A 26,028-nucleotide genomic window follows, 5' to 3' on the forward strand; every position below is an offset into this window, starting at 1 on the left:
ACAACAACTTGAGCAGCCTTTAGAGAAAAAATACCTCCAACAAAACCACACAGATCCAATTCTTGTGGCGGGCAAATCAGTTACGCTTCGAATGACTTTTGAAATGATATCATAGATCTTCTGCTCTGGCAGAAGACAATGCAGTCTCTTTCCATTCTCCACGTGCCTGCTGCACTTGTGATATGCAATGTTTCACTACTGCTGGAGCTTGATGATAGCTAGGGCAGCCAAGTACTTCTCATTTGCACCAATGCAGGTGACATGAGGTTATGAGGCCCTGTTAAAATAGCAAGGACTGCTCAGAAGCACCTCAGGGCACGAGTTGTGCCTGAGAGTTACAGGAATTCCATTGAGATAGGGTAGGAAACCCAGCTGAGTCTGCCCCAGTTGTCCCACCTGGGCACCCCTGTTTTCCTCAGTTTTGCCGGTGTGCCTCCATCGGTCTGCAAGGAGGGAGAAAAGATTATTAAAATGTCAAAAAATGACAAAAATCTCCTTTCTGACTCACTTCACTGATTCAGATTACAACACAATATCACCATTTCTCACACTGCCACAACATGGAAAGCAGCAAACAGCCCCGGGTGGGTATGGATGACTTGCTGTAAGGGGCTGAACTTCTTCAAATGTCCTTGCTACTGGGGAAGATGTCTGTGACAACTGCATCCCTGCTGAACTGACTAGTGGAGGGTAAGGGGTCAACACGAAAGGATGAAAATCACACTGCCTTACAAAGCCAGCAAACTCTCAATGGTGCGGCTTTGCCAGTAAACTGTGGAGAAGGGTTTCTGTTTGGGAGGCTCTGGGAGTTGATTGTTTGGGATCCCTTAGAAGGTGGTCCAGTCCTCTCTGCACTGGGAAGCAGACCCTCGGGATTCAAAATACCTTTCTTTTCACAGGCCAGACTGACTTTGTGATAGCACTGATATCTAGGCATTACTGTAGCTGGAGGAACAGGAAGCAGAAGCAGCAGCCTGCCTGGATGATCACATTCTGCCTCCTGTCCAGGGAATAAGGAATGGGAATTTTGCTGATTGAATCTTGCCTTGGGGGCACTAATCCATCTGAGTTTAGTCTGTACCTCCCCTACCAGGCCCAGGGTCCTAGGCACCAGACCAGGAATTATACACTAGCTTTGGTAGTACTACTTCATTAGCCTATAGTTCTGGTGATTTAAAAAAAACAAACCACAACAAAAAAGTCCTACCTGTTGCCATTTTTTTTTTTTCCTTTACACGTCCTGGGCTTGCTGTGCTGGCCAGCCTGTGCGGTAGGAAGCCAGGAGGGAGGAGGTTCTAGCAGTATCCCAGCAGAATGCTGCAGGCAGGCCGGCCTGGAAGGAACACATCATTGTTGCATGCTGGGAGGCCTGCATTTGTCTGGCAGCAGCCAAGGAAGAAAGGTCTATGCTTCAAATGCTGGTTCAGACAGAAACAAGGCAGTGGTTTAGTGCAGCATGAGAAACTGTCATGCTTCATGTATAGGAGGACATACATCCAAAAATGTACATTTTTTGCAGAGCAGGTGAATACTGATGGAAGAGAAGATACCTTTCTGGAAGTTAGGGCATTAGACCAAATATGGAAATAATGGCATGAAATTACATGGCCTTTCTTATACAGACTTAATGGTCTGATTTTTCCATCCTGGGTATTTTAAAAGATGTGAATTTCTCAATTCCTTTTTTGTTTCCTGCCAAAAGATGTCCATGTTCCTCAGTGGGAGTAAGCTTGTATATACAGCAAGCAAGAAACATGGTTTTCGGCTGAGCTGTGAAGAAAGATTGGCAGAAAGGAAAGGAAGAGGTAGCAGGTATTCTGCATACATTAGAAAAGGGTGCAGATCCAGTGAGGGAAAGAGAGCAGAGGACTGTCAATGGAAGAGTAATACAGTGCATTTTATATATATATATATATATATATATGTATTTACACATGCGTAGCCAGAAAAGATTTGACTGATATGTCTGTATATTAAAACCACATAGCTTCTTTATTATGTTCTTTTACTAATATATTCACTTTTACTAATATATACACTTTTGTGCTTGTTTTCTTTAAAGGATGTTCTTATTCATTACATGTAAACAGCAAACCGGAAAGAGAGCAAATTGTAGCCTTTTCTATAGTAATTGTATCTGTGTTGGTAAAACAATCTCTGACATTATTTAGAGATCTGGTTGGTGCCATGGGGAATCATAATAAAATGATTTGACAAGTCACAGCAATTTCAAACTGCTAGTCATGTTTCTTCTGAAGACCAGGTATGCAGTTGTCCCCAAGACACAGAGTGCAGCAGTATGGTACCGCACCTGCAAAATAACTCTTCTTGGATTTACACTGTTGCTCTCACTGAGTGCATTTTGGATTTCTTAATTAGACATTAACGACTTTGATCTTTCCGATCCGTCACTCACTTGTAGAGTGCTTGAAATATGAGGTTTATGCAGTAATCCACCCCTTTAGGATGGAGGGCGACCAATCACAGTCCTGCTGCAGTGAAAATGATCCTTTCACTGAAAACAGGCAATGCTACCAGAAGCAAGCCGAAGGATTTCCAGAGCTGCCAAACCTCTTCCTTTGCTCTCACCCTATTGGGTGCATCTTTCTGTCCTTATTTTTGTGGGCGCAATTAGGCAGCTTGAGTGCCAAGTTTCTACAATGTGGTTGTTAACACACGACAAAAATTCTCAACGGGGAAGTGCAACAAGCAAAATGCTGCAGTTGGTGGATTTTTCTTTGGTCCTGGGGAAGGAGGCAGGTTCGGTTCCCCTCAGCCCAGCACAAGCTCGGAGCCTTGCCTCTCCCTGCACCAGGAGTTTGCTAAGCAATCTCTAGCGAGGGCGTCAGAACAGGTGCTGAAGCAGCTGCCATCCCTGTGGAGCTAAGGTGGTGGGGTGAGGGAGAGGCAGATGAGTTCAGATCAAAGGTCGCCCTCTTCCAGGGCTTGAAGGGATCTAGCCTGGGCATTCCCTTTCCCAGGCGGCGAGGACTGACTTGGAGATGACAGCCGCCCCCTTCACACCGAACACCTTTTTCAATGACGTGCAGGCAGAGGAGAAGCCCCGCGGTGCAAGGCTGAAGGCGCACCTGCGGCGGGCAGGCTGTCCGCCGAGGAGGGCCGGTTCAGCGGCCAGGCACCGCGGCGGCGGCCGGGGCCTGCGGCGGCGGGGGGGACCGGGCCTGGCCGCGCCGCTCCCGGCCGCCGGCAGATGGCCCCCGCCGCCGCCCTCCCGGGCCCGCCGCAGCGCTGGGGGCTGATCGGGCGAAGGAGGGGCCGGCCTCGCCGCGCTGAATTTCCCAGCCCGCTGCCCTCCTCCTCCCTCTCGGCGGCGGGGCGGGCGCGATGGCTTCCTGAGGGTGATGCTCCCGGCCGCCGCCGCCTCTGCCGCCGCCGGGTGCTGGGTGGGCGCGGGCGGCTCCCGGCGGCTCTCGCGAGGTGAGGAGGCCGGGCCGGGGTGAGGGCGCCAGCCCTCCCGGGGCGGGGGCTGCCGCCGCCTCCTCCCGCCCGCGCCTGAGCCGCCGGTGCCGGGCGGGGGGAGCCGGGCGGCGCGGAGGGGCCGGCCGTGCGGGGGGAAGGAGGGAGCCGGCGCGGGGGCCGCCGTGAGCCCGGCGCGCTGCGCCTGACCGGCTGCCTGCGGGCCGTTCCTCCCCTGGAGATGCCCTTCCTGGCCGCGCCGGCAGCCGGGGGCGTCATGTAGCGCGGAGGGAGCGGGCTCCGCGGGGCGGGAGAAGCCCCTTCCCTCCGTCCGCGCTCACCACACACACTGCACACACGCACCACAGAGCGGCGCACGGCCGGCCCTCCTCCCCCGCCCCGCTGGTTGCATGCCCGCCTCGCCTGGCGGAGGGACGGCGCGCCGCTGAAGCAGCCCCGCCACCGGGCACCGCCGGGCGCCGGGCAGCGCCACCATGGCCGAGGAGAGCTCCGACGTCCCCAAGGAGTTGATTGGTAAGGAACGGGGCATGGCGGCGGGGGTGGGGGTCCCGGGGGAAGGTGTTGCGCGGAGCGGGGAGCTGGGGGGGGGGAAGTTTGGAGGCCGCCGTGCGCGACCCCGGGCTGCAGCGGTGCCGGGTGCGGGAGGGGGGGCGGGCTGCGGGGGGACCCAGGGGGGGCGCGGTGGCGGGGAGGGGGCGTGTGTGTGGAGCCGGGGGCAGCTCCGCGGGGGCTGGCTGGGGGAGCGGAGAGGGCTCTGCGGGTGCCGGCGGGGAGTCGGGGGGCTCCGAGGAGCCGGCGGGAGGCGGCGAGGCCGCGCCGCCGGCGCTTGGCCCCGCTGCTGCGTGCGGGGAGCGGGCGGGCGGGGGCTGCGGGCCTGCGGCGGGCAGCGGGGGGGGCGGGGGCGCGCAGCGGCTGCGCCCGCGGAACGGTCCCCGGGCATCGCGGGGCTCCGCCGCGGCGGGCGCTGACAGGCGGCCTCGGCCCGGCGCCCGGTGCGCCCGCTCTGCGGGGCGGCTGCGCGGGTAGGGCCGGGGCTCTGGGGGCCTGTGGGGACGCTGCTCCGGCCCGCCCGTGCCCCCCGCGCCGGGACACCCGCACCGTGCCCGGCCGGGGCAGGTCCTCCGAGGGGCGCCTCAGCCTGACGGCGCCGGCTGCGGCTCCCGGCGCTGGCTCTGGTCGTTGTTTTTTTTGTTTTTCTCCTGGGCTTTGCATAGTTGAAGGCTCGTTTTCCTACGTATGTAGGAGGGAGCGAGGGTATTTGTAATTAAAGTTTTATGGCCCCATGCACACAACCCCCCAGGCTGCGTGGTATATGCTTAGGAAATCATAGGCGATGGTAGGGACCCTGAAAACGTCGTCATTGCTGCTGGGCAGCTTTCGGTAAATGGATCATTTATGCGGTGCATTGGTAACTGGAGTCATTTGGGGGTAATAGGTCTGATGCTCAAGGCCTGGTCCCCAGCCACCTCACTCAGACCAAACTTCCTTTGGTTTTAGTTGCAGTTTTGCCCGTTGAAGAGAGATCTAAGATCCTGCCAACATTAGAATAATTCTAAGTGTTGCCTTAATGACAGATGGAAACAGAAAATTGTCAGGCAACCAGGTACATATTGCATTGAATGCAGTCCTTCAGACCTTACCTAGTTCATTCACACTGTTGCATTTCCTTCAATTTTGTCAGTCAGTGCTATCAGTGGCAACTGTTTTTTAGCATTTATAAAATATTGCCAAAAATCTGGATGGACAGTTGCAGCTGCCACCGAAGATTTTTTTTTCTGTATACACAAAATAGCTCTAAGTTGCCATCCTTTTAGTGTCCACGTGATTTGCTTTATAGCTTACTACTAAACAGTGATGAGCTGGGAAGTGTGCTAGGAGTAGCTGTGGTCAAAACCATTAACTTTCTCTTTTTAAAATGGCCAGGCATGTTTGAGGTGCTAATACATGGTGGTACTCACTGTGGATCTGCACTGTGCTGTAGTGTTGCAGGTGAGGTGTGGTGCATGTTATGAGGAAGAGCAAAGTGAGCATCTTCACACATCCCCTCCTCCTGTGGCTTTGGACAATTTTAAGAATTACCACCCAGCCCTGGTACCCTACAGCTACCCGGCTTGCTTTGTCAAGGACTTTTCTGGGGTGTGTGGATCTGTTAATGTAGACTGGTTTGATTTCTAGCAACATTTTGGTGTCTGCATCTTAAAATTTTAAACTTTTAAATAGACTTTTTGTAGTAACCCTGTGTTTTGAGAACAGGATGAAAGGTTGTGTGTTAACACTTGGTGATTGGAGTGTGGAGATTAAACTGGGGGTAGGAGTGTTTGAGCTGCAGTTCTTGCTTTGTTACTCACTTCCCGTGTGACCTTTGTTGAGTCTAGTAGGTCATAGTTTTCAAAAAACCCTGTCTTACTGTTGCCTTACCTGGATCTGCTTCTCTGAGGTGCAGGTGTCTAAGGTCTCCAGCATTAGAAATGGATGAGCACTTTGAAATATGTACCTGAATGTTATGGTTCCATTTCTCTAGTCTGAAAAGCTACTTGACAAGTCTCCTTGCCACCCACCCAATGTGTAAGGAAGTGTCCTAAGTCATATGGGGAATGTCTATGAAATCTGTATCTAACTCTTTGAAGAAGTGTTTCTAGCCCTTCCTAGCAGATACAGAGCTTTGGAGGGAACTGACATCCTGATGCTTTGCAGTTTTGGGTTCCTGGCCCTTTCTCTCCCTGTGGCTTGTTGGACTAAGAGCACTGGAGCGAGGGCTTGCAATTGCTCCCACTGTTGCTCTGTGGGACCTGTGGGACAGGGAAAGGAAGAGGGTCTTCCCACGCTGGTGCCTCAGGAGGAAGACCCTTGCTAGACACAGACACTTGGAGCCGTCTGTGGGAGAGGAGAGACCAAAAGGTAGAGGCTGCCGGTGGAGGTAAAGTAGCAGAGACAGCAGTAATACCTTTCCTTCTTGCAAGGAGGTAGGGCTTTATGAAAAAGTCTGGGTGGTCAGCTTGCTTCTGGGTTCTCAAGCAGGGAGAAAAAAGGCCAGAACTAGGCATTACACACGGGAGATTCAGCCCTGGGAAAACAGTTCACATGGGGCTGGACTTTCCCCCGGGGTTTGCTTACCTGGCCGCTCCAGGAGCTTGTGGCCTGGCTCCTGACCAAGGGGTTGCCTGGGGAGTCGGCTGCGCTGGCTGTCTGCCACAGGGCTGCCGTGGCAGGGCAAGCTGCTGCTACCGAGGAGCTTTTGTTTCCCGATAGGAAAATTAAAATTCCTGGGGAAAGCATGCCGATTCTGCAGAAAGAGCTCTTTCTGGTGGAGAGCCACTCCAACCAGGCATGCTTCTTACTTGCACACCCTCCTGCCCTGCAGGCAGAATGCCGTGGCCTGGACTAAACGTCCAGCCTTAATAAATAGTGTGTTGTTTGTGCTATCCTATCCTGACTACGAGATGAAAATTGTGCAGAAAAGTGCTATACGGAGCACTATAATTAAAAGCCTTAGTAATAGCCCATTATCTTCAATTTTAGCCTTTAAACTTGAGCGTGCACGAGGGCAAAGTGTGTGTCTGGGGAGGGTGGAGACTTGCCTACAGATGTCAGTTGTAGTGCTGGAAATAGGTTAATGTGTTTAAAAGATTTCTTTCTCGTCCCTTTCCTGTGGGGACTGGGGAGTGAAACTTATGGAAGGTGCCAGATTGGCTCTTCTAAATGAACTCCCGTGTTTATCACCCAATTACATCAGTGTCAGTAGTTGTATAAGCTTTCTGACATGGTTCCCTGTATATATGCTCCCTTCAGGCCAGGTTGCAAACGTTTAGGGGAAAGGCTGGTTCATTTGGTACTTGGCAGAGACTGCACGTACATGTGTATGCATATACATATTAAAACATTATGGCAATTATTGTAATTTCGGTGTTGGCATCATGAGGTGGCTACATTGTTGTTGGGACTTGGACCAAGATCAGTGTTGCCTTCCATTGCATCTGCTGGTGTAGTTGTCAGGTGTTAGTATCTAGAGGTCTGTCTGGTTTGCTCCACAACTTGAATACAGAGTGCAAAATGTATGCTTTTCCATTATCTGACCTGTTTAGCCTCTGTGCTATTAACAACAACAGGCTAAAATTTTTGCAATGCAAGAAGCTAGTTTGTTTTAGCAAGCTTTTCAGGTACAAATAATAGCAAATGAGGAATTTGTTGTGTTTTCCCAGAGTAGAGATAAGCAGTGCTGGGGCTTGTCTTGGGAATGCTTTTGATGTTAAAGTAATGCTGGAAAGAAATATTAAATTATGTTTAGAATCCTGGCATATAGAATCGATAATTCTATCATAGTAGACATAAATTAGTGTGTGGATGACATACTTTAAAAAGTTGTGCTTGTGTTAGGTTGTGTTAAGTACTGTGCATATACATGAGGATTCCATGAGTGCAATTGAACAACATAGCTCTGAGTCTTACTGAAAACATGACAGTGGTCTGTTTCCTTCTCATGGTGATGCTGAAGGGATTGAATTAAGATATTTTCTTTTATTTCAGAAAGTGTCAGGGATGTTATTGGGAGGAAAATCAAAATTTCAGTCAAGAAGAAAGTAAAGCTGGAAACCAAGGGAGATAAAGTGGATAACAAAATATTGGTAAGTATGATAGAATAACTCTTGATTACATGTGTGAAGGAAAAGCCAGTATCTTTTCAGAAGCCATTAATTCTCCTCTGCAAAGGTTCTTTGAACTTTGTGTGACATAAGATATGCATATCACTTACTTTCCTACTTTCTTGCTAGCCTGCATAGCAGGTTGACGTGCAGGCATGCATATCTACACGCATGTTTGTCACTGAGTAATTCTTCAGAGTTTAGGGTATTGTGTTGTGGACTGATGCTAAAGTAAGCTATTATTAAAACCTCTTCTAAAATAATTTGCTGACTTTGCTGGTTAGGTTTCAAAATGATAAAATATGTTTTGAGAATCTTCTGAAGGTGTTACGCATGGAGCAGTAGAACTACTGTGCTTTTTGAACTCAAACGACCACTTCTTAGTATTCTCTGTTAAGTCATATATCTGCATTTTAAAAGAAATGCTTAATGTGAGAGATCCTCCATTGTCATTCCTAAAACTGTAGTGGAGTAAAGTGTCAAATTAATCTCACTTAAGTATGCTTTCCTGTTTTCTCAAGAATAGTTTTGCTGGCCTCTCTTGATAAGCGAGCTGTGGTAATGAACTGGTATACTTGCATATTATCTTGAATACTTGGATATGCAAAAAGACTGAACTTTATTTCTTTGTTCTTTTGGTACCTCTCTGTCAGAAGAATTAGAACAACAAACACAAATAAGTACAGTGCTGCTATAGTATTTTGCAAGATATTTGAGATTTGGTGACTTGTGTTAGTAAAAATGCTGGTGCATGTTTGAAAGTGCCATTGTCAAAACTGTTGTTACAGATTTTAGGTACGTTCCCCGCGCAGATATTCTATTTTGTCTTTACAAACTGCAACATATTAATCAATTCTGAATTACCGTCATAAAGTACATGTTGCTCATCGCTGGGCAGTAAGACTAGATAGTGGTCTACTTTTCAGTGAGAGCAGCTATTTAAGGAATTAGAAATATTTTCTGCATAATATCTATGTTATATATAGCTCCTGGGTTTATTGTTTCTGGTTTTATACTGGAAATAGGTCGAGTATGTGAATGTTGATTGATCGTCTCTATTTATTTGAAAGCCATGTTTATAGGGAAGGCTGACAGTTTCACTGAAGCGGTTAACACTTGATTGACTTTTTGACTTATACAGAATCATTATTGTTATCAATAGTGAAATATATTGTGGAAATACTGAAATACTGTTCTGATCTGATGGGACCAAAAGAACATCAAGCTTTGAATTGTCAGTAAAGTTTCTGAGGGATGTACTACTCAGCAGTAAAATACCTTAATGTGATGACTAGGATGTTTTTTCTCTCTTTAATCTCCTAACTCTCAAGTGGGGGACTTCAACCTTTTATGACTGAAGAGGCACTGAAAGGGGGGGAATCTGTTTAAGAGGTTCACAAGTTAGTGAACACTTCTTGTGTGTGTGCATGTTGTGTTCAGTGCACAGGGTAAGTCTTTCAAGGGGATAAATTGCTGAAGGGGGTGTTGCCTGGTAGAATCATTTGTTCTTTGCAAAAATGCAGGGAATTTATATTGCAAAAAAGAATATTCTTATGGATAGAGAAACTGACTGTTGATTGCTGGGGTTGAATTTTGTGTTTTCTTCTTCCACAGAAGAAAACTGCCCTGTATGAAGCTGTACAAATCGCTAAAGGCACTTTTTTGACAATGTTTTTCTAATTACATGTGTGATCTTTATGTGGGTTTTTTTTTGTAGAAGTGCTGAGTGTTGTCTGCTGTGGCAGAGGCCAGTGGAGACTGTGGTTCCTTTTGAGGATGCAGAGTGCTCTGAAATGCAGAGTGCTCTGAAAAAAATGACACCAGCGACACCTTAAGTTGGGTACCTCAAATTAACGGACACTTTTTGGCCTTACTATGTCTACACAGTCTCACTTCTTCCCTGTGAAGTAAAGGAGATATACCATCCTCTCCTCAAGGAAGTCATGCTGAAAATAAATAGCCTTGCTTCAGAAACATGCAGGTGCTTAATACTAAATGCCACAGGAAAGCTGCCAACAAAATTAAGACTTTTTGTACTCCAAGCTGAAACTTAACAGTATTCAGTAAATAATGCATGTGGTCACATTCTGACTAGGCTGAGTAAAACTGAATCCTGAATTGCTATACCTTGGGTAAGTGTGTCAGGCTGAATGCTGAATAAAGTGTTGGCAGCAAAAGCAATTGAGAAATTAAAAGCTGTTTCCTTAAGTGTATGCACCAGAGGGCTCAAATATGATTGCATGGGTAACCTTCCTGCTCCTCTACTCTGGAGAGCTTAGTTTTGAAATCTTAATCTTCTGAGCACAGTCTCTTGAGTGCACATGTGGCAATTAATTGTTTTGAGATTTTTGGTTTAAACTTTACTTGTAGTTGGGTGTTTACAAGCAAATTAGATAGCATGCATTGGGTCCAGCACTTAAGGAGGAGGAAATACCAGTTGCTTTCAGCCTAGCTAACCCCAGAGCTGTGGTGGAATATGCTCCAAAGTGTTAGAGGAGGTTGGTCACAGAGGTTGGCACTGACCCCTGGCACCCAAATCAGTGCTTTAATTAAATGATCTCTCATCCTTCCTGCCTAGGGAAGTGCAGCAGAGTCAGTACCACTTTGAGAAAGGGAGATGATTTAAAAATGACTGCCCTTGGCAGGTGACTATAAACAGACTTGACCTCTGGCCCTGTTGTTCACAGTGTATTCATGGTGCAGAGTACTAGAATATGGATATAACCATCTACTTAAGTCACTCTGTTATAGGATATTCCTCTGATAATTAAGATGGAAATTTGAATCTGAGACTAAAGAAAAAGCAATGTGTAAACCCTGGTATTGTTTGAAACAAGGTCCCAATGTTAAACTGGTGAAATTGGTGGATAAAGGCCATGCTTGCCTTAAGGTGCTTTAGGATCTCCGTTTTGGATGCCAGAGTTTGGACGTTATGACTAGCAGCTTTGATGTAAAAAAGATTTTTTTTCAGTCTGCACAGTGAGCTTGGTGCTTCAGTAATCACAATCTGCAGTTGTTCAATTAGCCATAATGATGCAAACCAGTAAATGTGGCAAGCTGCTCAACTGCCTCTGGTGTGCTGGTACCAGGTCTCAGGTGTTTGAATGGGCAGAACCAGTTTGAACGGGCAGAAGATCAGTCCTCAGGTGAACAGGGCCAAACCCCAGCCCTATCCAAGTCATCTTGATACTCTGGCAGAGCAAAGGTGCTGTTAGGGAGGGTGAGGAAACACACAGGTATAGAGAAAGCCTTGAAAGGTGAAAAGCCGCCAAGGAGGAGCTGCTGCTGGTGAGGGGAACAGGCATCATGGGGCTCCCTGATGGGCGCAGTGACGTCGTGGGCCGGCAAGGCAGGCAGCAGGGCTGGGGGTGGTGGCTGGGGGCAGTGCTGTGGTGCTGGGGCAGAGCTGGGGGCAGGCCAGGCAGCTGGGTTGGGGCGGCAGGCTCAGCCAGGAAAATGGCCAAGTGCAGGTACAGCTGTGGCTTTGGTCAGGCAGGGGCTGAGTGCCAGAGCTCCAGAGCAATATGGGGAGCCCTGGCCAAGGCTTCTCACAGCTCCTTGTGTCACAGACCTGCACCACGCCGGGGGCAGGCAGCTGGCAGAGCCCTTGGGCAGGCCACCCTAGCTGGCTCCATGTGGCCCTCAGCCAGAGGCCGAGTACGACTGCAGGAGCAGACCCCACTGTGTTTGGCGTCAGTATAGTTCTTGCGATAGTAATCTTACTGGGTTAAAATAGATAGACATCGTTGTTTCATAGTCAGTCGAGGACTGCTTTGGTGTTGTGGGATTGTTTTGTTTAAACCTGGTTTCTTACAATGACAAGGCTTAAGGCATCATGCTGAGTGTCTGCTACCTTCTTCCTCACGAAGCCAGCTTACAACTTCTCAGTTGTAATGATAATAGAGTTGGTTTGGGGTGGGTGGGGTGTGGTGGGGGATGCAAAGCAGGCAGAAAAAAAAAAAGAGAAACTTTATACCTACTACTTCCCCTGATCACAAGAGAGATTTCATTGTTTTAACCCAGAGGCCTCAGTGACTGGGCTTCTTAGTTTTGCTGTTTGTGGTGCTGCTTTTCCCCCCTCAAAATAGCCAAGGTGTCTGTACAGGATTTTGCTGAATATTTCCTGTTGCAGTTTCTTCCTATCAGATTTATTATAATTAGTAGCTATCATTGAGAAATTGAAATTGTAAAATAAAGGCAATATGTTAAATAGAGCTGACCAGCTCCTTATGATAAACTGATGTTTTCAGGAGTGGTTCATGACAGGCCACAATTCAGGATTCCTCTTTTTGTTTCTTTACTATTAATAAAAGTGAAACCTCCCAGTCTAGTTGCCTTTGAGATTAGTTTTCCTTTGGAAAATAATATTATTTTAGACATTAAAGATTAGGAACTATTGCACATGACCATGGTCTCTATGTGGCTGGTCTGGATTTTTTTTTTCCCCCCTTCTTTTTTTCTTGGTTGTTGTTTTTTTAAGGCCATAGAATAGTGTGGTGTAGTGACCAACAGCACTTTATTAGGAAATCCCATTACAGATTCACTGGGAGTAATTTGTATGTCCTTGTCTCTTTTTGGGGTGGGTATTTCCATGGGCTTTTAAAACAAAATTTTTAGTTGACTCCTGTCAATTAGGTTTATATTTGTTCTGTGTACATGGTCTGAGATTTCATGTTCTGCTTCTAAAGACTGAAAAGGATGAAATTCTATTTAAAAAAAAAATCTATTTAATTTTAAGGGAGCAGTTATGGCTAACTTGTGCACTGGCTGTGTGGCTTCTGAATACTGCTTGAATAACCTGGCTGACTCTACTGAAGCAGTTGAGAAAAGCTTGTATGAGCTGCTGTGCTTGATAACAGTGGTAGTCTCTGGATGGAGGCAGTAATATTTTGCACTGCCAAAACTATTTTGGGATTAGAAGTTCTGGTGCTTGTTTTCCATTGCTCATCTTTTGTCTTGATCCATCCATGATATTCTGTTCAATAGAGATGGATTTATCTATCTAGGTGCAAATGTCTTGCCTTAAAAAAATACACACTTACATTAAATCACTAAGAGCATGAAGCTCACAGGGTTGTCCAAGGTTAGTTTTACATAAAATGTGTGCAATCTTGCACTTATATCATGACAGCTGGTGTGTGATAATGATGTTAAATATGGACGTTCTTTTAAAATAATGGTGTTTCCTCTTCCCTGCCCGAACACTGACTGTTATGACATATATCTTAAGTGTGTGTTTATGAAGATGAAAGGAAGTAGGTGTTGGTACATCCCTCATGTCAGGAAATCTAAATGAAGTGAGGTAGAGTAATCAAAAAATACTTCTATGTGAAAATGTATCTTAATACATTTACAAGGCACCTCTTAGCAAACAATTGAACTGTGGCCAGTAAGATTGCTACAGAAAACTGAAATAATAAGAGTACTGCTGGAAAAAGAATTTATTAATTCAGTCATGCAGTTGTATATAGTTCCAACACAGGAACTGTTTAAAAAAACCCCTCATTTCTGTGCAAGTTTTACTGAAATCTACATTTATTTTAGACACTGATCTATAGGGATACTTTTACCTGGTGGGAAGATTTACAGACTTAGCATTCTGATGCTGTGATAGTGCATGTGAATGTTGAAATCCTCTGTGTTGAGATGCTTCCATTTCTAGGAGGGGAAACTAGCCATCAAAGGAATTAACCAGGCTGAGAGAAGTGTTTCCCTTTTCTTTGCGTTGGTGGGGTTGGAAATTACTTTTCTTTCCTGTTTCCACTTCCAATTCCTACTTCCAGTTTTTCTTTTTTTCTTCCCCTTTGTTCTTTCCCACACTCAAAGCATCCTTGACTTGTGTTTAGATCGAACCATGTCTTGTGTTTAGATCGGTGTTGACATGCTTTTTAGCATAATAGTACAATGAGTAAACTGTGAGGCTCCTTTCTCTCAGGTTTTCTGCATTAAGGGTAAAACCTACTTGCTTAATTAAATTGGCCTTTGACCAAACAGAAACAGTCCTCTTTCTCTGGCTACCCAGGCAAAATGTAGATATTCTACAGTCCTGGCACTTTTATGTCCTTTTGAGTGCATTACTTGCCAGAGTTGTATGTGTTCTTTGACACTTGCTTGAAGCATAGATTTCTTGCACATTGACAGTACGGTGTATTCTTTGCACACTTTGGGAGGATAGTATAACCATTACAGCACATGAGCAGCTTGCTTGCTCCCCCTTTCTTTAGTTTTGGGCAACTGGGGCACACAGGGAACAGTAAGAAAAGGTAACTCCTCTTTCGATGCCCTGAAAGAACCTGCCTTTGTTCTGGCTCAGGTACTTTGCATGTGCACCCCCACCGGTGGGTGCATATATCCTTATCGGTGTTCTGGAAGGAGGAAATGTAAACATTAACTTACTCTTGTTGGCTTCTGTTTTTCTGTTGTGGTGGGTTGACCTTGGTTGGATGCCAGGTGCCCACCAAGCCACTCTATTGCCTGCTCAGCAGAATGGAGAAGAGGGCAAAAATAAGATGAAAAAAACCTTTGAGGGTCAAGATAAAAGCAATTTAATGAAGCAGTAGCAGAAGTTGCATGTGTGGAAGCAAAGGAAAACAAAAGATGTTCTTTACTTCCAATCAGCAGATGATGTTCAGCCACTTCCTGGGAAGCAGGGCTCCAGTACACATACAACATCTGTCTTCCAGAGCAATTGCTAAATAACGAATGCCCCCACTTCCTCCTCCTTTCTCTTAGCTTTTGTATCTGAGCAGAAGTCATATAGTATGTAATATCATGTTGGTCAGTTTGGGTCAGCTGTCCTGGCTGTGTCCCCTCCCAGGATCATGCCCACCCCCAGCCTGCTGGGGAGAGATGGAGGGAAGGTTGGAGATACAGCCTTGAATCTGTGCAAGCACTGCCCAGCAGTAGCCTAAACACTGGAGTGTTATCACCACCTTTCCAGCCACCAGTACAAGCACAGTACTGGGAGGGCTGCTGCAGGGCTCAGCCAGACCCAATAAGTCTGTTCACAGCTCTAACAGCTGCTGGGGAAAAAAGGAATGGTGGGAGACAGGATTCCACCATGGCCCTGAATTGTTCATGGGATCTTTCATTCTGTCAGTTTTTCATAAACCAATTAGAAAACATTTTTTTTAATAACTGTCACACTTTCTACTTCTTTTGCTGAATATATAATGTACCAAAATGGTTTGCTAATGTACTTTTGTTTCTAGAGGGCTTGACATCCTGCCACGATTATTTGTGAAATAGAGCCTTCCTAAGCAAGGATTTGCATTGAAATGTGTGCATAAAAGTGGCAGAAGACTGACTATTACATATAATTCCCCAAAAGATGGAAATAAAAAATAGAAAATGAGCATTAGGGTCAAATTCTTGTCTCAGTCGCTCTTTTCCACTGATGGCTTTTTTTTTTTCCCCCAAGAAAGACAAAGCTTGGAAGGGAACAGAATAAGTGTTATTTGGTAGACCAATATAAATGCAAAAACCTTGTCCGTATTTTGTGTGGGTTTTTTTTCTTTTTCTTTTTTTTCTCTTATGGTTTGTTTTGTCTGTCTGAAGATACTTAGTCTAAGAAAAGATTTCTCGTGCAGAGAATGTAGTTCACTTTGCTGTAAGTCATGTGGAGGAGGATGCAGTAAGCTTGAGAAAGGCCACAAAGGCTGCTAATTGAAAAGTCAGTGTAGCATACTGTGAAAAATGCTTGTTGTTGCTTAGAGCCCCTCTCTTCAACTGTTTGTTGTGGTGGGAAAATTGGTGAATGTTACTGATGTGTCTGATTACTGAAATACTTAATTTGGATCACCTGCAATTCTACTTCATTTTTTTTTTTCTTATGGTGGTGGTAATTTAATTCTGTGTAATGTAATTACAGGCCCAGAATGTAAAATTATTCTTCAAATATAACTACTGCTAACTGCTTTGTACTGCTATCAGAGTCTCCAAGCCGATTTCTGCCCTTGTGCCTATCTAATCTCCCCGTGTTTCCAGAACACTCACTCTGGCAACTCGGGGATGATAACTTTTTGTTAACAATAGCTTCCCTAATTTGATTATTTAAGATGACAAACTATTGTGATGAAAACTTAATTATAAGAGCCAGAGTCTGCTAACCCAACACTCCTGAAACTGATTTAACCAAATTAATTGGCCTGCTGGGTGAGGGAAGAGCTACCCTGGCTTGGGGAGTCAGGGTTGCAGAATAAGGTCCAAATAGCTGTGGGATGTGATTTTGAACATCAGCAAATGGAAAGAAGTTTCTGCTGGTTGGTACAAAGTTTGAAGAAGTTGCATGGCTGGTGGTGAGTGTGGGAGAGGTTGTTGCCTGACCCCATGGGAACCAGGGCAGCAAGCTTCTGGGACAGCGATAGGTAGGTGGGGTTTTAGTAAAGGGGAAGGCTTTCCACCATCAGCTGAACAGTAGTTGCTTATTGTCATATTGCTGTCAGGGGGCTTTGCGCACGAATCCTCATAGCCCTCGCTCCTCTGAACAAATGCAAATTAAAAGGGTTCATGTGTCCTGTGGGGCTGATGCAAAGGTGCCTGCAGGATAGAAACTGTGAGCAAGCTGGGAGCAGCTCTTTGGACAGGTTATGTTTCTGGATGCTTTTTGCAAAGTGACCTTTATTTAAAAAAAAATAAAGAATTGTGGGCTGGGCTCATGGGTGCTGGATGATGTGCAGTTTATTCCCTTGGCTGACAAATGGTGTTAATATCCTTGCATACAGTGGAAGGCCAGTGTGACAGCAGGATGGGCTTCAGAAAATGTGTATGTGGGGATGGAAAACAAAAGGGGAGAGGCTGGGTCTATTTTCCCCCTAGGATTTCTGTCCTGCAATGCTTTTTCAAGTGGTGTTTGTTTCTGTCATTTTTGGATAGGTCAGCAACTAGATTTAAATTTTTTCCTCTTTCCATAGTTAGAGGCAATCGGCAGCATGCTGCCTGTGTGGCAGGCAGCGGTATGGTTGGGATGTCTGCAACACTCTCATAGCTAGGGGCTTGGGAGGCTGAGGTTGCTCAGAGCAAGCCATTTCCATTTTCTGCTCCGAGTGCTTGAAAGGTGCTTGCCGGAGGCATGTCTTTATGGAATAAGCACTTCAGGTACATGTCTCTTTCACTGAACACATCCTCAGTTCTCTGATTGAACAGCAATCCTCCCCCTGTACCAAAAACTTTGTACAAAAACTTTGTCAAACCACTGCTTTTGTAGATCTTGGTGAAATTTTGAGGATTTGAGCAGTTGTAGATACCTACTTATTCTTGGCGCCTGGGAAGAAAACAAGGTGATACAGCTGCTGCAGAGCAGTTTCTACTCAGATCTGATTAGGGGAAGTGAATGGCTGTTGACCCTGATCTGAATTGGAAGACGGGGCGCTGCTGTGTTTGTTCAGGGTCGACCTTTGAATGAAAAGGCTTCTCCCTCTCTGCCTTAAAGGCCATTAGCAAGACTGAAACTATTAACACAAAACTGTTGATAAAGGGGAAGCCTTTCAGAAGCTCATCTCTTAACAAACACTTGAGCCTGGTGCTTAAGAATGATACCTCTTACAGCTGTGCATGTGAGCTTCTACTCCAATGTAAAGCTTGAGGAGCAGTGAAGGTAGGTCAATACAGATGTTTGGATTTTTAGTGCAGCTGACTTTAGTTGACATCTCTCCTGCTGTTTACAATATTTGAAGATAATATAAAGTAAATATTTGAAGAAATACTAGCTTTATTAGGTACTGATACATTGATTTCTACTCTCCTGGTAAGTTTATTCGTATCCCCAATCTAAAATAGGTGTTTTTGTTATATTTAAATACGCTTTTCACTTTACACTTTTTAAAAATAATATAACCAGTTTTCTTGACTGTGTCACTGTTCACATCTGCACCTTGCAAGTGTCAGAAAAGCATAGTGTTTGGGCTTTCTGTTACCTCAAGAAGATGCTGGTGTCTTTTTTTGTGCAAGTGTATCGATGTATGCTGTGTACGATTATTGCATACAATGTGTGTATCTTTATGCTCCCTTTTGTACCTTTCAGTTTCCCTCTTTGCTGTCCTTACATCTTCTCTGCTTCAGCAAGTCCCTGGAAACTTTCCTGTGTGTACATTACCGTCAGGACTTGGGTTTGCTTTTTAGTCTATCCCTTCTCACATTAGTATCCCTGTTTTCCCAACAGGATATTCCCCCGCTTCTGTTTCCTTTCTTTACAGAGATAATACAAGTTATCTCCAAAGACCCCAGTATCCCCAGAAATACAGGGACAGTGGACAGACCATAATGCTGCTATGCTAAAAAATATCGATGGCTGCCTTTAAACTTAGTCTGTATACAGTTTTACCTGATCCTACTAGCCAAGTTCTCTGCTTCCTTGTTCTCCGGTTTCATAGAAATCTATGCTAGATCTATGTTGTTTGCATCATGGAAGCAGTTTGGTTCATGCTGGGCATTATGGAGCTGTTAGTATAATCTGGCTTTAGGTTCTTTCCACCTTTCCCAAAGCAGCTTTCTTTGGTTAAAAATAAAAACAAAAGCGACAACAAAATTTGAAACAACTGCTTGCGTCTTCAGAGTGCTGTGCAAATTATGCTTGTCCTGAGGGGAAGCAAGATAGTACAGGATGGATGCAACTCGCTTGCATTACTGTCTCTGTCTCTCTAGGTAGATGAGCTGTTGGGCTAAAAAAAAAAAGTGAAAACAGAACAGGTTAACAACTGTAGTATAACATGGCAATTTAAATGCAATTACATTATGTGGATAGTGCCAGAGCAGTCTAAAAGAGTGTAAAATAGCTTTTAAAAGGGTTTTGTCTGTGAATACAATGCTGCATTACCCAATTTCTCATATTTTCTTTACTTTGGGAAGACATCTAAGAGATTTGACTCTGCTAATGAATTTAACTGTATCTTACTAATCTGTACTATTTCCCTGACAAATTATGTCGAAGTCGCTTTTCTACCATTTACTTGCTTAACTACACCATGTAGGCAAACTACAGGAGAATTTGAATGCTGAGTCTCTTAGGCTTCTATGTAGGTATGTCAGCTGAAGTTTGAAAAAGCTTTTTCCAGAAAAGAACATGTGTTCAATCTTTAGCCAAATGCCAAGAAAAGTCATGAGGAGTGGCCTAATGAAGCAGGGATGTTTGTTGTGTTTCAATTATAAACTTGCTGGGTTTTTTGCCTGTACTGAATAATACTAGAAATGGCAAGATTTGCAGGTCTCAACTCGTAAGAGTGCATATTCAAATTAGAAAGATTTTAGGTGGTTGTAGGCTTAATGCTGACACTGAAAACACGTTGCTTTTTTTGCCCTGTTATTGTTAAACTATGATCTTTGTCAGCTGGCAGATATTTCTTAAACTTGGTGAATGCTTATTATAAGCCTTGGAAATGTAGTTTTCTCTTTTGTATTTTTTGCTAAATGTTTTCAAAATATTTAAAACCTAAAGATGGGTTATTTTCATGTGATGTTTCCAGTGTAATGCTATCCTTTTAAAGTATTTCCTGTAACGCTATTAGATGGATCTGCAGTTGTTTGTGCGTGAAATTGTGTGAAATTAAAATCCTGCAGGTTTTTGTATGGTATTAATTTGTAACAATGTAGCCTTAATGCAATTTTAGTAGGTCTTTGTTCAGCTTGAGTGGTTGAGTCCGCCCAAAATACATTATTCTTCTATTTATCTCCCATTTTTTTGTGTTCTATTTTTCTATTTTTATCTTCCCTTATATATTTTAGAATATTCCTTATCTTGTTTTTTCTTTTTGGAGTGTCGGTTTACTCTCATCATAAATAAAATGTTACAGACAATTGTTTGAAATAAAGGCTGGCCTTAAGGATGTATGCATAATTGAAGGAAATGTTGGTAAGTCAGCTTCTCAGCCTCCCCTTTCACCTCTTTTAACTGCTCCAGTCTTCCACTGCTCTCTGGGATGTGATTGGTATTGTGCTAATGGTGCTTTCTCCCTTCAGCCAGGAGCAGCATTAAGCTTGTGCGGAAGGCTTTAGTGAACTGTGCCTGACACGGAGCACAAGGGACCTCCTTTCCTCTGCCTTCGCAAGTGCTGCCTGCTCGGGAGCCAGAGCTGCCTGGTGCTGATGCTCTCTGCCTCTGAGTAAGTGCAGTGTAGTGTCAGGGTAGCTTAGATCCTAATGAGAGGAGGAATGCTATCGTGCTTGTACCTTGATGTGTTGCAAAGAAAGCTTTGCTGTGGAGTAGGCTGTGTATTGCACGTTTGCAGTGTGGCCCTTCCTTGTGTAACCTTGTTCCTGTGTCCAAGCCCCAGGTAGCAGGAGGAGGCTGGGCGGCGCTGGAGGAGGAGGTGATGTCTCTGCTTGCACAATTGTACAATTCTGTAATGCTAGACCCCTCTCTTGCCAGATGCACGAACCTGCATGGTGCTATTTGGCTTTAGAATGTGCTGGGAGGAAGGGATTCACTAGCTGTACTGTTTCTTTCAGTGCATGGAGGAATGAAAGTAAGGGAGCTGTATCAGAGGGACTGCTTGCTGTCAGCTCTTACCAGCCATTTCACTGTACGCGTCCTGTGAGGGGCCACCCTCAGAAATGGTTTCCCAAGCCATCTTCACCTGCCAAGTTCTTAGCTTTAATGGTAATATTTCTAAAAAAACTCAGCTTGTGCAAAGTGAGATATACAGCCTGACAGAACTGGCAAAAAGAAGAGGAATAACTTTCTCCACCTCTCTGTGTCACTGTTTCTGAAGTGGTAATAGCAGCTTTTCCTGGAACATGAAGAGGAAGAGCTGGCAGAGACATGAGACTCTCAGTCAGAAGCCTAGCAGGAATTAAGCAAGCCATCTTAGTTGTTTTTGTGTTCTCTTGAAGTGTATTTTCCATGGACCAGGCAAAGGGACTGGTTATAAGTACTGCACCAATTTCACTGGGCTTTAGTTCTTGGTATAGTACTTTCGGATTCTTTGGTCAAGGGTGTTATTTTCATACACTTATTTATTTACATCATTGCAGTTACCCTTGAAAGAAAAGTCATAGTATCACAAATTGCATAGGTTTTGTTTCTGTAGGATTACCCCGGGGGTAAATGTAGCAAATTGACAAGAGGGTTGCAGAAGTGTGTTTAAAATATGTGAAAGACTTGCTGTAGTGCATGGACGTTGCTCCTCTGTCCCCCAAAACTGTTCCGAGCTGTGCATTAGTCTTCAGGTTCAGTGATCTGAATCAAGATTTAATATAATAAAATATGCTGGAAAATCCTTAAACATGTAGGGTCCAGATGCATCTTTGGGGAGCCATCCGAGTTGTTTGGTACAGTGTGGCTGTTACCACCTAGTATCTTGAAGGACACTGAGTAAGTCCGGTAATCGTATTTATTTACATTCGTGGATATCAGATGCACCCTGCCTTGAGGAGCAGAGAGGTTTTCATAATTGACCTTTGGATAATCTGATGGCATTGTCTAAGAGAAGAAACAAAAAAATAAACTGTGCTCAGGTGGAATTTGTCTTGCTATGTCTTTTAAACTTAGATGGTGGAAATCCATTAAACACTGATCTGTTGCATTGTTAGGCTCTCTGAATTACCCATCTGTAATTACCATTGAAATGTATCTACGTAAAATGTGACCAAAACCTGGTTTTTGGTATCTTAGCTGTAATCTTTCATGGTCTAAGTATAGAGCATTCCCAGGTGGCTTTTGGACCCTGCCCTTGCAGGGTGAAGAGTGGATTGGATTACTCTGTTCAGTTTCATGCGCAGCCTGAGGATTAGTGGATCTGCTGGTGCGTGGTGGAGACAGGCCAGTTGGACTAGGCATTAGGTTAATGCTTAGGGCATTGTGGATGCATTGACATGAGGAAATTTAGTATCTGGGCTACGGTAGCCTCTGGCAGTAGTGTTAAGCTGCTACTGTAAGAAAAATGCTCCTTTTCTAATTTTTTTTTTTTTTTTTTTAATTCCCCTGTAATGGAAAATCTGTTTTGAGCTGGTTTTAGCATTACACAAAGGTAAAAATTTGGAGGGGTTTGCAGTTATTTCTATACCACTGTGTGGTAAGGTGGCTTTCAAGCATCTGTAACAGGGGTATTGATGTTTTTCCATTCCTGTAGGCAGAGTTCATGCATAAAATGGATGCTGAGGTTTTACATGTGTTTTATGATCACCCCTCCCATGAACGTATACTAATGCATATAATATTGCACAAACTGCTGCTTTAGATAGGCCTGTGACTTAGGAAATATATAACAAATTGGCTCTAACATATTACATAATTATATAAATTTCAAAGATTATTGTTATACTCTTATTTTAAGGTCAGTAGAGTAACTGAAATAAGGTAATAAAACCAAATCTTCTGAACCCAGCATGCTGCCTCTTGCATCATGATGATGTTCCGTTGCTAAATGTGTTTTTCCCCAGACAGCAAGTGTATCTTCAGATTCTGCAATGCCCATTTGTTTCAGCCTGAGCACACTCCTCTGTTGACACTTGCTGTGAAATACCATAGCCTGGTTCACCTTCTGTGCTGCTGAGTTCTTGTAGCTTTATCTGCTTCATTTATTCATTATTAAACGTGTGCTTTCTGCTTGACAAGTGCTATAAAATCCCTTTCACTGTGGCTGAACCCAGGAACCTCCACTGAGAGTCTAGAAGGGTTATTAATTTTTTTTTAATGCAAATACTATGCATTTCTACTCCCGCTGAAGTGCTCTTCAAACCAGACTGCTTTACAGGCTGGTAAATTCTCTCCGTCCTGTAAAAGCGAAGTGCTCTATTTTTCCAGATTTCTACTGAAAACAGCAACAAGAATATCTCATGTGTTTGAAAATGTCTCTAGAGGTCTGGTAATGTATTAGATCTACATAAAAATGAATGTTCATGATATGTAGTATGTGTGTTGTTATATGTACTTACGTATTCATGTAGCTGGTATGCAGTCCCTGTTCAGAACAGACACACAGCATAAAACTGAAAAGTATGCTTTTCTGACATGAGCCACAAGGGTTCAAGCTTTCTGAACTTTTAACTTTAAAGTAACTCAGTTTGGACATCCAATATTAAAGTAGTTTTAAGTTTTATGACCATTTAAAGAACAACAAACAAATCAAAGCTTTGGGTTTCTGTCCTGAGTAACTTGTGTAAGCACTGGCTTGTCTTTCAGTTCTTGTTAAGCATGTTCTGACTTGGTTTTATTACACTGTATTGTATTTATCCTTTCTTAGATGAGCGTTCCAGTATTTGGGAGCTATAAACATACCTGATACTAATCCAGGACACCAGCTTTGCCTCTAAGGGGAGAATAACAGAGTTAACCACTAGATCTTGGTTTGATAAGAGGGATCTTTCCAATTACAGGCTTTTTGGTTCTGATTTTTGTTAGAAAATACAGCCATGTTAGATTTTAGCTCAGTCTTCACCTGTGTATATTTGTTTGCTTTGAAAATAACCTATTTGAGACTGTAAGGTTCTCCTTCTGTAAGATTCACCTCTTGGATCAAGAGAGGTAGTCTCAGGACCTCTCATGCAGTTGGATGTAATGCCAGCAGTGACCTGGGACAGCAGTCTTGCTGTCAAGATAGCTAACAGTGGAAGAGTCCTGGAAAAGAACAAAGAAGCAGATGGAAGTCTCTCTGAAGAATATTTCAAAGAGAGGCCAGGGAGAGTGAGATCAAGGCCACTGGAATTACTCAGACTGTTGAGTGAGCCCTCCCTCTTGCTTTCTGTGCTTGACAGGCTCCAGCTGTGAACCTTGTCCTCCTCCACACAGCAGAAGGCCTGGAAGAAAAGGCATGATTTTTTCTCAGAGTAGGGGTCAACTAGCATTTCTCTAATTGGGCAAACAGAAGCTGAAAAGAAAGCAATAGAGCTCAAGTGGCTTTGGGGAGCTTGATCAGTCTACATGATAAATGTTTTTTATGGCCATTATTTGTAAAGAAGTCCAAGGAAATGAGCTTTCCCGTGCCTCAAACTCATGGGTTTTATCTGGTCTCAACAGCAATCAAATTAGCTGTTCCATAGCTTCACTCTTACCTGGCCAAGGGACAGTTGTACGTCTGTCCCAAGTCCTGTGGCTGGTAGAACAGCTGCAAGGTATGCTATGAGCATGGCAGGTGATGTGAAGGTCTCTTAAACATGCTGTAAACCAAGCTGGACACAAGAAACCATTTTTTTCTGACTGGTAGGCTTTTAGTCCCCCACCCAGTGTTGAAATGATGGGATAATTCCTTCTGGGTCATAGTATCTCCTCAGAGGAGAGATGTTCGATTCCAGGATAAGTGTGCAGCCGAGGACCCTGACCCTTGGTGCACTTGTAGTCAATACTGGTTTAGCACCAAACATCCCACTACCTCTTTCTACTAAAGAGTGCTGTTCCAGTGCTGTGGCTGCAATTATCAGGTGCAAGCTCTTCCTTTTCAGTAACACTGGATCTACTGAAATTATTAATTTCCAAGGCATAAGATCAAACTTTCCTTTTTGTTCTAGTGCCACAAAATGCATGGAAGTTGTGGGAGCACTAATTGGAACCAATGCAATGAATAAATAATTGGATAAATTTGTATCCTTACCTCCTCCGTCAGGTTATGTGTTTAAAAAAATGCCGTGGTGTTTGTTTTCTGGTTGGATTTAACACCATTCCTTGGAAATCTCAGGCAGATTTGCAGATCTTACTGTTCAGAGGCTTGAGTCTGGCTTACTGGATATTTGTTTGAACGTTTTTTCTACACCCTAACTTGCAAATGCAAATGAAACACTTTTTTTTTTTTTTTTCCCCTTCACATGTCTGCTTCTGAATTGCACTGCATTTTAGCTCTTGTGTTTATGGGTGAAGAGTTAGAAAGTGGGGACCTGTCACACAGACACTTATAATGGCAGTTTCTAGTGACAGAAAGCCAGAAGGGAAATCTTGTTTCCTCAGGTCATATTGACAGTCGTGTCTGCTGTCACACTCATTTCTTTGGATTTACTGGTAATAAAAATTCCTGAACGTGACCTCTGAGCAGTATATTGATAACTGAATGAATAGTAAGTATGATTATTTAATAGCGTTAAATATTTGTGTACAGATGTATAAAAACCCCCTAGCCAGCAGCATCCAATAATCAAGTGGGGTTGTCAGTTTACTGTAGCCATCAAATAAATCATCTTACACCCATTCATACTGAGCATGTACCTTGGGTCTTCCACCATGTCCCCAGACCAAGACAAATCAATGTTTCATGTTTTTTCCCTCCACCAGATTCAAAAGGTGATTATTTGCATGGAGTGAGAGGGATGGTTGAATGACAGAAGGATAAGGTCTTGAATCCCAGAGTTGTAAATTATGTTGGGAGCTTTCAGCAGCTGTTTTCGTAAGAAGGCAGACTCTTTTGGAAAGTCTTCACTTTGCAGTTGGGAAAACTCATATCAAGCAAAAATGCAGTCATAGTTGGGCTTGACAAACCTCTTAATTATTTATTTTTTTTTTAAAAATAATTTCTTCCCACATCATCTCTGTGCTCTGATTGTATAAGTGATTGCAGTGTAGTTTTGGTACTTCCCAGTTTGTGCTTACCCCATGAATTCCATGTGATAAGATCTGGGCAAGTGTTGACTTTGCAGGGCAACTTAGTTACCTTGGACTGCATGATGAGTTGTGATATCCTGGGAAGTTCCAGGTAGATGTAGCCACTGACTTGGACAAATAAGTAACAATCTATAATTAAAAGAATTTATCTCCTACACTAATGTAGGCTATTCCTCTGTTTGCAGAAGGCTAGTATTTCTTATGAGATCTGTATAATTTGCTTGTACGTTATAGCAAACTAAGTATATTGCAATATTTTTGTTATTAAAGGGAAAACCAACCAGAAGGGAATTGTCTCAGAGTCTTTGACTAGCAAATATCACCTGTAAGTAAGATGTAAAGCTCTTCCCTGAAGTGAAACTCCATGCAGGCAGATTTATTGTTAGTAAGTAGAGGGAAAAAAAACATATTGCAAGGCAACACAAGCATTTT

General features: G+C 44.0%; 1 protein-coding gene across 6 annotated transcripts in view; it reads left to right on the forward strand.

The window, feature by feature from the left end:
• The first annotated feature begins 3,285 nt into the window (after positions 1-3,285).
• CARMIL1 (capping protein regulator and myosin 1 linker 1) overlaps positions 3,286-26,028 on the forward strand; it is a 238,805-nt gene continuing 216,062 nt past the window's right edge. For 2 of the 6 annotated variants that reach the window (XM_055704624.1, XM_055704627.1), the window contains exons 1-2: positions 3,470-3,951; positions 7,963-8,060. In XM_055704624.1, the coding sequence (XP_055560599.1) occupies positions 3,912-3,951; positions 7,963-8,060 (138 nt within the window). In that variant the 5' untranslated portion in view covers positions 3,470-3,911. Of the gene's footprint in view, positions 3,439-3,468; positions 3,952-7,962; positions 8,061-26,028 lie in introns of those variants that run through there. The other 4 variants (XM_055704622.1, XM_055704623.1, XM_055704625.1 and 1 more) reach the window with 4 other exon arrangements.

Source organism: Falco cherrug, chromosome 3 (assembly GCF_023634085.1).
Source record: "Falco cherrug isolate bFalChe1 chromosome 3, bFalChe1.pri, whole genome shotgun sequence".
NCBI classification, from domain to species: domain Eukaryota; kingdom Metazoa; phylum Chordata; class Aves; order Falconiformes; family Falconidae; genus Falco; species Falco cherrug.